General features: G+C 35.8%; 1 protein-coding gene across 8 annotated transcripts in view; it reads left to right on the plus strand.

Moving 5' to 3' along the window:
• The window catches only part of FOXP2 (forkhead box P2), a 400421-nt gene that overhangs the window by 334805 nt on the left and 53116 nt on the right, over window positions 1-12500 (plus strand). For 4 of the 8 annotated variants that reach the window (XM_088054802.1, XM_088054799.1, XM_088054801.1 and 1 more), the window contains 4 exons: window positions 3499-3636; window positions 4824-5024; window positions 6520-6685; window positions 11479-11692. In XM_088054802.1, the coding sequence (XP_087910928.1) occupies window positions 3499-3636; window positions 4824-5024; window positions 6520-6685; window positions 11479-11692 (719 nt within the window). The remainder of the gene's footprint in view (window positions 1-3498; window positions 3637-4823; window positions 5025-6519; window positions 6686-11478; window positions 11693-12500) is intronic. The other 4 variants (XM_088054803.1, XM_088054804.1, XM_088054805.1 and 1 more) reach the window with 4 other exon arrangements.

Here is a 12500-nt window from a genome sequence, read left to right on the forward strand (position 1 = left end):
TCATTTCTGCATCCATGTTCATCTATCTAATTTCCAATATCAATGTTTTCATTCTGAGTCATAGCTTTTCTTTAGTTTGTACATTCACATGCAGTAATAAAGCAATTTACATTTGTTCTTGCCTTAAATGCCATTTAGATATGTTCAAAATGGTTTGTTTCGACATCTGGAATTTTATTTGTGTGCCAAACAACCACATAGGATTTATAAGCTAATTCAAAAAATGGGGGAGAGCCTGCAACAAAAACATGAGAAACTTCAAAGCACAATGGACCCTCCATCTGGGTCCATCATGGAGCCCAAGGATGTAGGTGTTCTTCAGAGGCTGTCCCACCTGTTTTGTTTTGTAGGATTGCATACCAGTCATCTTCGTGGCAGAATTAGGAGCTCAATGGCTTTGAGGATGCCACACAACAAATAGGTTGCAGTTATAAATCATGTTTCACTTTGTCACTTCAGTTTTTTCTTAGAGGTTTAACCAGGAATTTTGGGGACTTTGCGGCCCGCTTAAATGAACAGTCTCTTCACTGGGTCAAGACTCTACCTGAACTGATTCTAGATACATTGAGAGTTTTCTACAAAAAAAGAGTCAGAGATTGCCTTTCTGCTACATTTTTGTAAAATCAGATTGGAAATCTTGGAAAACACAGACATTAAACAAAAGAAATATACCTAATGCATATAATTGGCCATAAAATAGCAGGTTTCAGATAGTCTTCCAAACCAGATAACACAGTAGCACTGTGCCTGTAAGAAATAAAGTACAGCCTGTACTGTATCACTGAAGGCTGTGAAATTCTACCAATTTATATTAGTTAAAGACAATTAGAGAAATCTCTTTGCTTAATGTGTTCTGCTAATGTAAATTTCAAGCAGTTTTCAAAATGCCTTGTCCTTTATCTGTGGGAAAGAATATATGTTACATACATATGATACACACATGTGTCATTACATAAAACTCTTATAAAAGCAATATTATCTACATAAATCTGTATTTTTACTAATGATCCTGACTGCCAGGTTTTTTTATGCTTCTTTCTCTCTGTCATCCTGAAAAATAGGTATATTAGTTCTCTAGCTTATACAGTTGAACTGTTGAATATTACAGGAAAAACAAATTTTGTCAGAAAATCTGTTAGAATGTATTGCAAAGCAGGTGTGTTTCCATTTATAAGAGCATGTATGCAGTTAGGGAGATTCAGAGCAGATACCATGAAAGCTAACAAAAATAAACCTGGTGGAGGGGAATCTGTATTTCAGACTGAGGAACAGAGAACTCTTGTGGTACCATGAGTCTTGCTAAATGTCTTACAGGCTGGGGTCTTTAGCACAGAGTATGTGCAAATCAGTGCCAGTTAGAGAGTTAGGTAGATTTTCACTCAGTTTAGATCAAAATATTCATATTTTGGTACATATTATAATAGTAAGCCTGCAAGTGTTAGGAAAGTTCTTGCAGGTTTAAAGGTTAAAGGTAATAGTTTAATTGTGAAAGTATCCGTTTCCCTCTCTATATTTCTCCTCCTATCTGTGTGACCTGTGGTAGTTGAATAGCATCATTGAGATAAAATTGTTACAAGACAAATTCAGATCTCAAGTAAACAGAGGAAATTCTTGGTGGCTTCGGAGGGAATTGAATAATGACTCTAGTTGGTGAATTTTATACTTTGCTCATGCATCCCAAAGTTGTAGAAAACCTGTTTGTCTTGTCTTCAGTACTTGTTAAACTTAAAACATTATTGTATGTGGTGTTTACAGTGCTACAAAACTAGATGTTATAAAGTGTAACAACCAGAATTAGTCATCTGAAATTTAAATGTCTACTCAAAGTGAGTCTGCACTCCATGGAGAGAGACAGGCACATTCACAGTGTGGGCTTACTTTCATGTTAAAATAAATCTCTAAACTAAATCAGATATACTTTGCTCAGGATTTCTTTATTCTGTTGATAATGGAAGGAGTACAGGGATAGATGAGCTTAAATTCCTCCCAAGTTTCTGAGTGGAAATCTGGTTTGTCTTTTCCATTTGTATTTTAGAGTAAAACCTTCAGAATTTTTATTCTTAAAATTCATTTGATGTTTTCTAAAAGATTATCAGACTTTTTAGTAAAGGCTGGTATGTTTACTTTCAGACTCTTAATTAGTCAGTGTTTTAAGACCATAGTTTATGCTATGATGAATTGTGTGAAAAGTGGTATTCTGTAATATTATATGAGGTAATTTCTTCTAAAAGAAAATTTCAGTGGACTTGTGTTTCTTTTTTCCTCTATTTCATTAATACAAAGTCTTTTGGGATAGATTCAAGTAATAGAAACATTAGAAGATATTTTCCTCCTAAAATTGGCTCATGATTTAATTTATTAACAATAATATTATTTTTGCTGATTTACAGAAGACTGGAGTGTTCCAATACATCTCACAAAGCAGTATTTATATGCCAGCTTGCTATTATATGCAGAAAAAACATTTGAATTTTGCTAGACAAGCGAGTGGCTGCTTTTTCATGGGTGGAAAACCTGGCTTGTTGACAGCTGTTTGACCGTGTCCCGGGTAGCTGGAGCAATGCTCTCACATCACAATGTGCCTGCCACAGCACTGGACAATACCCCAGCTTCTTTCATAGAACTTTTCTCTCCTACCTACACAAGGAAACATACTTCCTGTGTCTTTCCAACTCACACATATATTTCTGAGAACATGTGCATATGTGGGTGGTTATGCATTTGCTGACGCTTGATCTCACTGTATAACAAGTGGAAAATAAAGCCATGTCCAAAACAGCACCTATACAAAAATGCAGTTAAGTGGAAAAACTAATAATCTAATGCCAAGGTTTCCCAACTTTCACTTTCCAGTTAGGAATGCTGAGAAAACAATTCTCTCGGCAGAGACCAGGTGACTGAGGTAGCAGTCCTTGCTGTGTACTCTGATATGTGCATGATGTTCTTATTCCTGTATAAATCAGACCTTCTTAAAGGACTAGCTGAGCAAGAAAGTTTTTCTTCTACTGAAGTGATGTTTTATGCAAAATTTTTTTTAGGCTAAGTGTCTTTATTGTGGAAAACATTTACTGCTTAAAGATACTTATTTTGCTGTCTGCCTTAATCATATCCTTTGAAACAGTCTCAATAGATTTTTCTATTCGTAACATTATGACACTTGATAAGATGATTGATTATGAAGTGTTGAGAGCCCTGCCATGTGATCATTTATTTTTAAATACACATTTGTACTAGCCAACGCTTAAATTTCTTGCAGGAATACATAAGAGATACGAAACATAAAGCTTGAGTCTGATCGAAACTGATGCCTCTGGAAATAGAGTGCCACAGTACTGTGGCCTTAAAATAACAGATTCTGACTGAAACTGGAACTTTACAGTGATAAATACTATGTAAAAAATTATGGTCCATCTTTGGTACAAAATAAAAGAGATGTATTGCTGTAGTGCAGGCAAAGTAAAATGTGTTTGATGATGATATCTTTCTTTCCCTGTGCAGGTGCCTGTGTCAGTGGCCATGATGACTCCCCAGGTGATCACCCCTCAGCAAATGCAGCAGATTCTCCAGCAGCAAGTGTTGTCTCCGCAGCAGCTTCAAGCACTTCTCCAGCAGCAGCAAGCAGTTATGTTGCAGCAGGTAATGTGTGTTACCTGCTTTGGACTCTTAGCACAGGGCATTCACACAAATGTCAACCAGATTTTATGGGTCTTATTTTGTAATATTTCTTTGCTCATTGCATGAAAAAGAATGAAAATAAACATGAAACTTCTCCATCTCCAAATTTATTTTTTTTTTAATTGCAGAAGTGTGAAATCACATTTTGAAACATTCAATATTATATTAAAACCAGCAACAGCAGCAGTGGCAGATGCATTACAAATACCAAACAAATTGATGTTTAAATTTTCAAGCGCTTAGGCACATTTTAATTGTAGACCTGCCAAAGGAAGTGCAAATAGAGTTGTAGATAATCGTTGCTTTAAAATTCATAACATTGTAGTGCTCCCTTTAGTCACATAAATGGCATGCGGTTATGAAATTTGAACTTAACAGCTTGTTTCATCAAGAGAAAAGGTTTTTTTATTTTGTTTTTTTACATATTAAAAATTTGTCCCAGATAAGGCTAAAAAGGAGGAGGAGGTTGCTGTTTCCTTAGCACAAAATCTGTCAGCTAATTGAAAAGTACGTGAACTTGTTATTCATACAGTAATTATTGATAGTGTCAGTGATCAGTGCCTTGGTGTAACGCAGAGTGAATTTTTGGGTGCATGCTTAATTTTCATACAGAAAATGATGTGTCTGTTTGTCATAGTCATAGCTCAGTCACTGAACTGTATGTTTAAACATTTTAATATCCAGTACCATGATCGTTACAGGCAATTCACCTTCAGTTGTGAATCCAGCATCCTGCTAAGCAGATTGACAGATTAATTACTTTTTTCCCCTCAGAAGCAGACAGTTTTGTTTGGCCTTAGTGACTTGTCGGTTTCTTGCGAGTGGATGAGTGCAGCTTCTGATTTGTTATATAGGACATTTAAGGAACTTAGGTATAGTTATTTGAGGAGTTAATTTGGCTCTTGCATTCCCTTTAGAATACAGATTTTCTATACCCTTCTGTTTAGGATATTTTGGAATCTGCATTGGAAAATTTCAGAACCGCCTTGGAAAAAAATGTATGTAGATCTGCCTCTTCAAATCACATTTTTTGTTATGAGGTGATACTTAATGGCTACGCTACCATATGCCAATCTAGAAGAGTTTAGGAGATTTATAATACTTGAAACTTTTGCCTTTATTTATTAAAGTCAAAATGGTTTATTCAGCAACAACTACAAGAGTTTTACAAGAAACAGCAAGAGCAGTTACATCTTCAGCTTTTGCAGCAGCAGCAGCAGCAACAGCAGCAACAGCAGCAGCAACAGCAACAACAACAGCAACAACAGCAGCAGCAGCAACAGCAACAACAGCAGCAGCAGCAGCAGCAACAACAGCAGCAACAGCATCCAGGAAAGCAAGCAAAAGAGGTAGGAGCTAAGACCCTTGCTGATGCACACTAGTCTGAGCTGTCAGAAGCTTGGAAAAGACAAGACCAGTTTAGATCTTTTCCTATTGCGAGGATGCAGCTATCAAAGATTTGTTCTTATATTTTTACTGGGCTTAATAGCAGTGCTGGTATAATTCTCTTGCTCCCCTTTGTGAGACATAGGATTTGAGCAGTCTAGTCCTGCTGTCGTCTAATGTTCGCTAATGAATCTGAGTGTGCAAAGAACAAACTGTATGGTGGACTCTGTACTGATTATCTTGTATTCACAGGCAATCTGTGTTGGGGAAGGAGCCTTACTTTGCTCAGTGGCACAGCTCAGAGAGCATGCAAATTTAGTCCATGGCTGAAAAAGAGCGATTGAGCACAGATTTCAAAGTCATAGGCCTCTGATTAATGAACTGCTACTGTAGGTTTGAAGTGGCGAGTAGAAAGTTACAGTTTGATGTGCTCATAAATCAACCTGACAAGTGGGTTTCTCAGGCCTAGCTTGCACTTGTCAGCAAACTGCATCAAATATAAACAGAATACAAACAAAACATGTTGAAGTAGTTAAATTGATCAGCAGGTATCCTAGACATTGTCTTCAAGCTGCCCATTATGCAAACGTCGAGGAAGCAGTTGTGACCTCCTGAGGCTTTGTTTCTGTTTGGATTTGTGAATAGAATTTCAGACAGCCATCAACTACGGAATAGAAATTGCTCCCTTATTTCTCCGGAGGCTCTGGGCAATCCACATGACTTGCTCCATTATGCAGTCTGTTTTCCAGTGAGCGCATCAGAAGTTTCTCTTTTCCCCAAACTAGAAAGGAAAGGTCTTCCACAGCAGCTTGTCTTTTTTCTGAAGTGTGACTGCCTTCTCATACCCTCCTGAGTCTTTGTAGACTCAAGTTTGTCTTGAAATGCCTCACAAAATCGGAACCTGTACTTTTGCTCCATAATAGGGCATTTCGTTGCCTTGAATGCCATGCTCCTTGTAATATATTCCAACATGAAAAGAGAGGGAGCTAACAGGCCAGTGAAAGGACGGCTACATCCCAGTTTACTAATAGATCACTGGAGACCATGTTCATGGGCCACTGCAGACCAAACTTAGTCAATTGGAAAAACAAGAGTGCCTTCAAATCACAGGCTGCTGTAAAAAGTTATATATTTAGCATAGATAAATCTGTTATCATCTGCCATGAGCTGAGGTTTTTTTTATTTGAAACAGCTGTTATATACTTTTTATTGATCCTTTTCTTTAGTGTGTCATTAAGTGTATCTTGCCATTTCCCCTAAAACCTAATATCTTAAATGAATATAATAGAAAATTTCAAACACTTTCACTGCCTGGGTATTCTACAAATAGCATTATTATTTAATAACTGAGATTAAAAAGAAGTTGATTTTATGTTTTTGGCTTTCTAGCCTTTACTGCACACTTTATTTTTTGCTGCATTTGCTTTTCCTTTTTTTTTCCCCCTGTTCTCTTTGTAGCAGCAGCAGCAGCAGCAGTTGGCAGCCCAGCAGCTTGTCTTCCAGCAGCAGCTCCTCCAGATGCAACAACTTCAACAGCAGCAGCATCTGCTGAACCTTCAGCGTCAGGGACTCATTTCCATCCCACCTGGCCAGTCTGCTCTTCCTGTCCAGTCTCTGCCACAAGGTATTTCAGTAATATATGATTGGAGATATTTCTAAATTCACAACTTTTTAACCATTCCATTTGCACCTGAACTTCAGAAGTTTCCCATTATGACAGTTAAGTGTATTTTGTCCTTTATTATTCACATTACCAAATTTTCTGGACACTGATAAATACTCTTGGAAAAATAAAACCAGGTTTTTATTGTTTTTTCTGGATGGAAGGTGCATATTTATTGAGCTTATGTGCTGAAAACAATTTCTAATAGCAGCACTTCAAGCATCATTGCTTTTCTCTGAGGAATCACTGAAATCTGATTTAGTGGAATGTTATTTCATTTAATATAAACAAACAGCTATAAAATACATCCAACAGTGATACTGAAGTCATTCTTTTCTTTTTCTTCTAAGAAAATAAAGTGTTTGGCATTGAAAAAGCACTTTGAATCTTCAATTTATGACAAGTGAATTTAGGGACAAGCCTTAGGATTTATTTTCTTCTCTATTCCTTTGTATTAAATAGGTTAAATAGAACAACAAGTTTTGAAGGTGGTGATTCCAATAGTAATGAACTGTGACTGACTAATAACCATAAAGACTTTTTGAAAAAAATTTCCTTTTGTCACTTTGATCAGGATTTCTCAATGATGAAAATGATCTCAAATTCCACTACTTGAAAGAAAATAGGGCACACATTATTGAAGCGTAAATTAATGTGGAGATAAATGCTGCTTACATTTTAAGATAAGGTCAAAGTCTTCCCATCTAGGGGACTCTGCCTATAACCTGTAAGGTATGTGTTTCTGTTTGTTTTACCACAGAGAGTTAAGTATCTGTCATAAAAATTATACAATAATCTGATCTCTTATACCCCAGTCCTGAAATGAGCATTGTTTAGACTATGTTCATGACAGGTAACATTATTTTTAATTGGTCTTTATGCATGTAACTTGTTCCTCCACCAGGTAACTATTGCAAAATCAAAGCTTCAGAAATCAGATGAGCAAAAGCAGAGGACACAGTATATAGACAACGATCTTAAAAAAACCCAAAAACCCCAAACCAAAACAAACAAAAAAATAAACCAAAATGACCAGAACATCAGAGATTACAAATAAATGTGTTCATTTCATTGTGTAAAATAGTTGTGTAAAAAAGCTATGACACAAGCATATCTAATGCTGTAAAAGCTACAATGAAAATGAATCCTACTACAGCAAATAGAATAGCAGTGGGGAGACAACTTGATTCATAAACCTGGAGATGAGAGCCTGGTAATGCTGGTTTCTTTCTGTACAATTGGCTTGGTACAGAGTCAAAAAAAAGCATGAAACACAACTTCCCTCTGAACTGCTTTACCTTTTGCAATCTCCTCTTGTGCCATCTGTTGCTAGAGGAATTCCTCAGGTTTTCTCTCACATTAAGCTATCCCCATAGATTTCCCTCAGCACTCCTACCCAATTGCATTGGTATTCATCATTTTAATGCAACACTCGTATTACTTCTAGTATAAAAGCTGAGGTAAAAAAACTTTCTAATGGTTCCTAAGAGTAAACATTTCTTTTTAAGAATTGTGTTTTACTCAAAAAATTAAGTCCAACTGAACTTTTGACAGAAAAGATTGATAACAAAGAAATAAGAAACTACAAAATGTTATATTTAAAATATATACGGATTGTTATTGTTGAAGTAAATTAATCTCTTTTTTGCTTTTGCCTTGTTTTTTCATAATAATGAATTACATACGAGTATTTATTTCTTCTATTTTAAAATTAAACCTTCAGAACTGAATTAAGGTAATACACATTAGATGTGGTAAAAGTATGGTTTTCTGCTTCTACTGCGCTGTGAGAGGTATAAGATAGTTATGCGGAAGGATTTACATGTGTAACACAAATATTTTATATGCATCCCTCCAGTTTGCTCAGTTACATGGATGGCTAGAACACTGAAAGTAACACAGGGGATTTGTGTTTGTAAGTTATTGGTCATAAAGAGTCTCATAAACCACAAATTATTATTGGCAAAGGGGTTTACATTTGATAATGTGAAAAGATGTATCTTACAAGCACAGCTGTGAGGTTTTCATATATAAGCAGTATTTTCTTCAAGAATAGTTTCTGCCTTTAAAGAACAGAAATGTTTCCCATGTTTTCTTGATGGTCAGGTATCACAATTATGATGCAATAGGTACATTAGCATCTTTTTCGTGGCCAGTTCTTCACTATGCTGTATCCAAAACCAGTGATTTTCTGTGAGCTACTTCCAGGTACTGCTGCGTTGATGCTTGTTAAATGCAAACAACTGTAAATCACAGCAGGAAAAAACCCCAAACAAACAAAACAAACAAAAAAACCACCAAAACTCCAAGTCTTGATCGGTCCATGTTGGAAAAGGAAAAGCAGTTGCATGGATGGTTTTTACAAGTGACAGTTTTATTAAATATTTATTCAAACATAAAAATAGAGTAGATAGAGGTTAAAAGCGTAACGAAAGTAATATTAAAATCCCCAAATTACTGGTGTTTGTAAATTTCATAGGAAATCAGTATTTGACCTTTTTATTATAGTCCGTAATTTTTATTCCACTCTTAGTCCTCTTTTTGATCCTTTCCCCTTTAATATATTGTGGGGAGGGTATTTTAAGGGTTGTCATAGCCTATGAAACTTTAAAACTTACCCTACTTTTACATCCAGACTGAGATGTCTGTCAGCCATTTCACAAGCCTCTAGTAAAAAGAGAGTTGGACTTTTTAAGACACAGAAACCACAAAATTGCCATAATTTACAATTAATTACAAATTTGCTTATTAACTTTATACTTTTTAAGTGCCTGCCCACAATCCTTTCATCCTAAAAGGCAGCATTTCAGGGTCCTCTGAAGAAGTGATAAAATTAACCAGCCTGAGCCTAGAGAGAAATTTCGTTCTGCCCTAAAAAAAAGCCCTAGGTGAGCTAGGCAGCCTGGAGGCACAGCTCCACCCGCAGAGGAAGGGGCTGCCCAGCAGATGCCCAGACCCATGGGAGAGAGACCATCGCTGCAGCTGCTGCCAGCCTTCCCTACATTCACTCAACTCCTGAGGCAGCCCTTACTCAGCTCACTCAGGACCCAAAGTTTGATGACCTCAAATTAAATTCCTCTCACTAGAAGTTGCGATATCTGATGACCTAAACAGATGTTTTCATTCTTGAGTTTGGTTTTTTTTTAGTACAGTTAGTTTATTTTTTTCAACAACGGGAGGAAAACTTTGAAGTAAATTATGTACTTTGTATATCATGCCACATAAATGAATACATTATTTCATTCTGATTTGTGATTACATTTGCAGGTAACTGTTATTTACAACACTAAAGTGGGTTTTTTGCAGGGTTGCTGGAATATCCCTCATGAACTCAGAAGTAATTACTTACCTTCATTAAACAATTACAGACAGTATTACCATCACCCTCGTTACCCATCTCTTTAATGCAATAAATTAGAGCCTGGCTTCTTTGCTTGCTTCCTTAAAACCTAAGTTTTTGCTATACAAAAATGAAATAAACTCAAGAACAGTTTTAGGACTTTTTCACTTTTCCCTTAGCTGAGTTTGCCAATGAGTGTTGGTATCTAAGGTAAAGGAGGACTCCAAGCAGTAGTCTAAAAATGAGCTGCTTTCATAATTCAAAAAAAAAAATTTAAAGTCCCCTCCACCCACTTTGTTTCCTTACTTCCTCCAGAAATAAATATTTCTGTAAATAACTACTAATCTATTTTTAATCACTTTGAATACTTCATGGTGAGATGGCTACTGAGAAGTATTAAGGAACTTCCTGTGATTTTCATAATTTTTTGTTGAATCTCTTTCAGTAGTCTGAGTTTATATGTTCCCAAAATAAAACATTATCTAATAAAGAGATTTGCCAAACAATAAAAAACAGTCTTTACATCTTTCTACTATATCTTATTAACCAAAAAAAATATACTCAATGAAAATTTTGAATTAACAGATGCTTTCTAGTATTTTCAGGACCAGAAATGTGAGCTCTTTCATAAAAAATAAAAACAAACCAAAAACAAAACTCACAATATCTTGACTCAAATAGCATCATCATTTTGAATGTTTTGCATTCCAGCAGATCTAGATACCATGACCATGTGTTACCTAATTTTGGTTGCTGAGATGAAATACAGAAGAGAGATTTTAAGATACCTCTGGCACAAACCATGTCAGGCTGAAGAACCTGGCTTTGAAATCACAAGATCTCTGGGCTTTACATTCTTTTCTGCATTTAATCTAGTATTCTTCAAAAGTGATATGTCAAACTTACAAGGTCTGGCAGTGACAGAAGATGTATATATTTCTGATGAACTCTTCATCTTTAAAAATCTGGTTTCCTATCTTAGCTGCATGTTCAGTGGCAAGATAAGAGAATGCTCACAGACCTTATCTTGCCTGTATTTTGTAGTCTTTACTTCAGTCAGAAGCATATTGTACTGTAGGTTTCCATGACTTCATGCAAACTTGAGCCAGACAACCCTAACACATATGTATGAATACATTCAACAAGACATCGCTTTTTGTGACCTAGGATGAATCCTGGAAACTACACGTTTCCAGGCTGCAAGTGGAGTGGAGAGCAAGTTTAAGCTCTTTTTTGTTTTATGTTTATGAATTTAAAGATTTATGAATTTATGAATTTATGTTTTACTACTTGTTGATTGTGCTGGTAAAACAGCATCAGCTTTATTGTTGGCATTAATCCATTAATAACACTGAGCTCATTATATGAAACTCTTTATTTTGTTATATTAGTGGGGCTCTCTTTCATTTTATAGCTGGCTTAAGTCCTGCTGAGATTCAGCAGTTATGGAAAGAAGTGACTGGAGTTCACAGTATGGAAGACAATGGCATTAAACATGGAGGGCTAGACCTCACTACTAACAATTCCTCCTCTACTACCTCCTCCACCACTTCCAAAGCATCACCACCAATAACTCATCATTCCATAGTGAATGGACAGTCTTCAGTTCTAAATGCAAGGCGAGACAGGTAATTCTGATGAGATTTCAACTGTGCTTATCATTTGACGTGAAGCGGTTGTATAACATCTAAAGTCACATGATTTCCAATCTAAAAATAGCACTTAATAGAGGTTACTTGAGAGATTGTAGAAACCTGATTTTCCAGGTTTATCAATAGGGCATAATTTTCAGTAATGATACCTAACTGTGCAGACACAACAAAATTACCTGCATGTGGTTTTATAACTCGTGAACTTATGGTAGTTTGGGTAAAAGTTAGAAATCACAGAATCAAGTGGGCTGGTATAGGGGTGTAAATGCACATTTGTGGGGACATTTGTAGGTGCAGTTTCATTCATGTTTAACACACCTGGCAGTCAGGCCCTTACTGTTGAATCACACTCCTGGTTTCATTGACAAAGTCCATCTATATGAGTTGTCAAGGCTGTAATTCGGTGGAAAGATTCTGTGTTAAAAGTGCTTCAAAACTGTATATAAAAGCAGCTCTCATGTTGTTTGTTTCTTGTGAAAAGAACCACTAAATTTTCTGTCTTTTATGCATGACAATAATGATATTTCTTACAAATTTTCAATGTTAGTGTAATACACTGGAATTACACCATATGGATGAAGTTCAAATCATTTTACAGACACATTGACAGATATTATTTACTGTTTCTTAATTTCAAGTAATGGATTAAATACAAGAGTATATAGTATCTGTAACACTTACCAATAATTATATTAGTGTAGTGAGATATTTATGATCTCAATATAAGATGAAATTTAATTGTATCTATATAACCTAAATTTTATTTTCAAATACATTTTCCATT

The sequence above is a fragment of the Pseudopodoces humilis genome, chromosome 5 (assembly GCF_049639895.1).
Source record: "Pseudopodoces humilis isolate 2021_Gansu_Grassland_sample_001 chromosome 5, ASM4963989v1, whole genome shotgun sequence".
NCBI classification, from domain to species: domain Eukaryota; kingdom Metazoa; phylum Chordata; class Aves; order Passeriformes; family Paridae; genus Pseudopodoces; species Pseudopodoces humilis.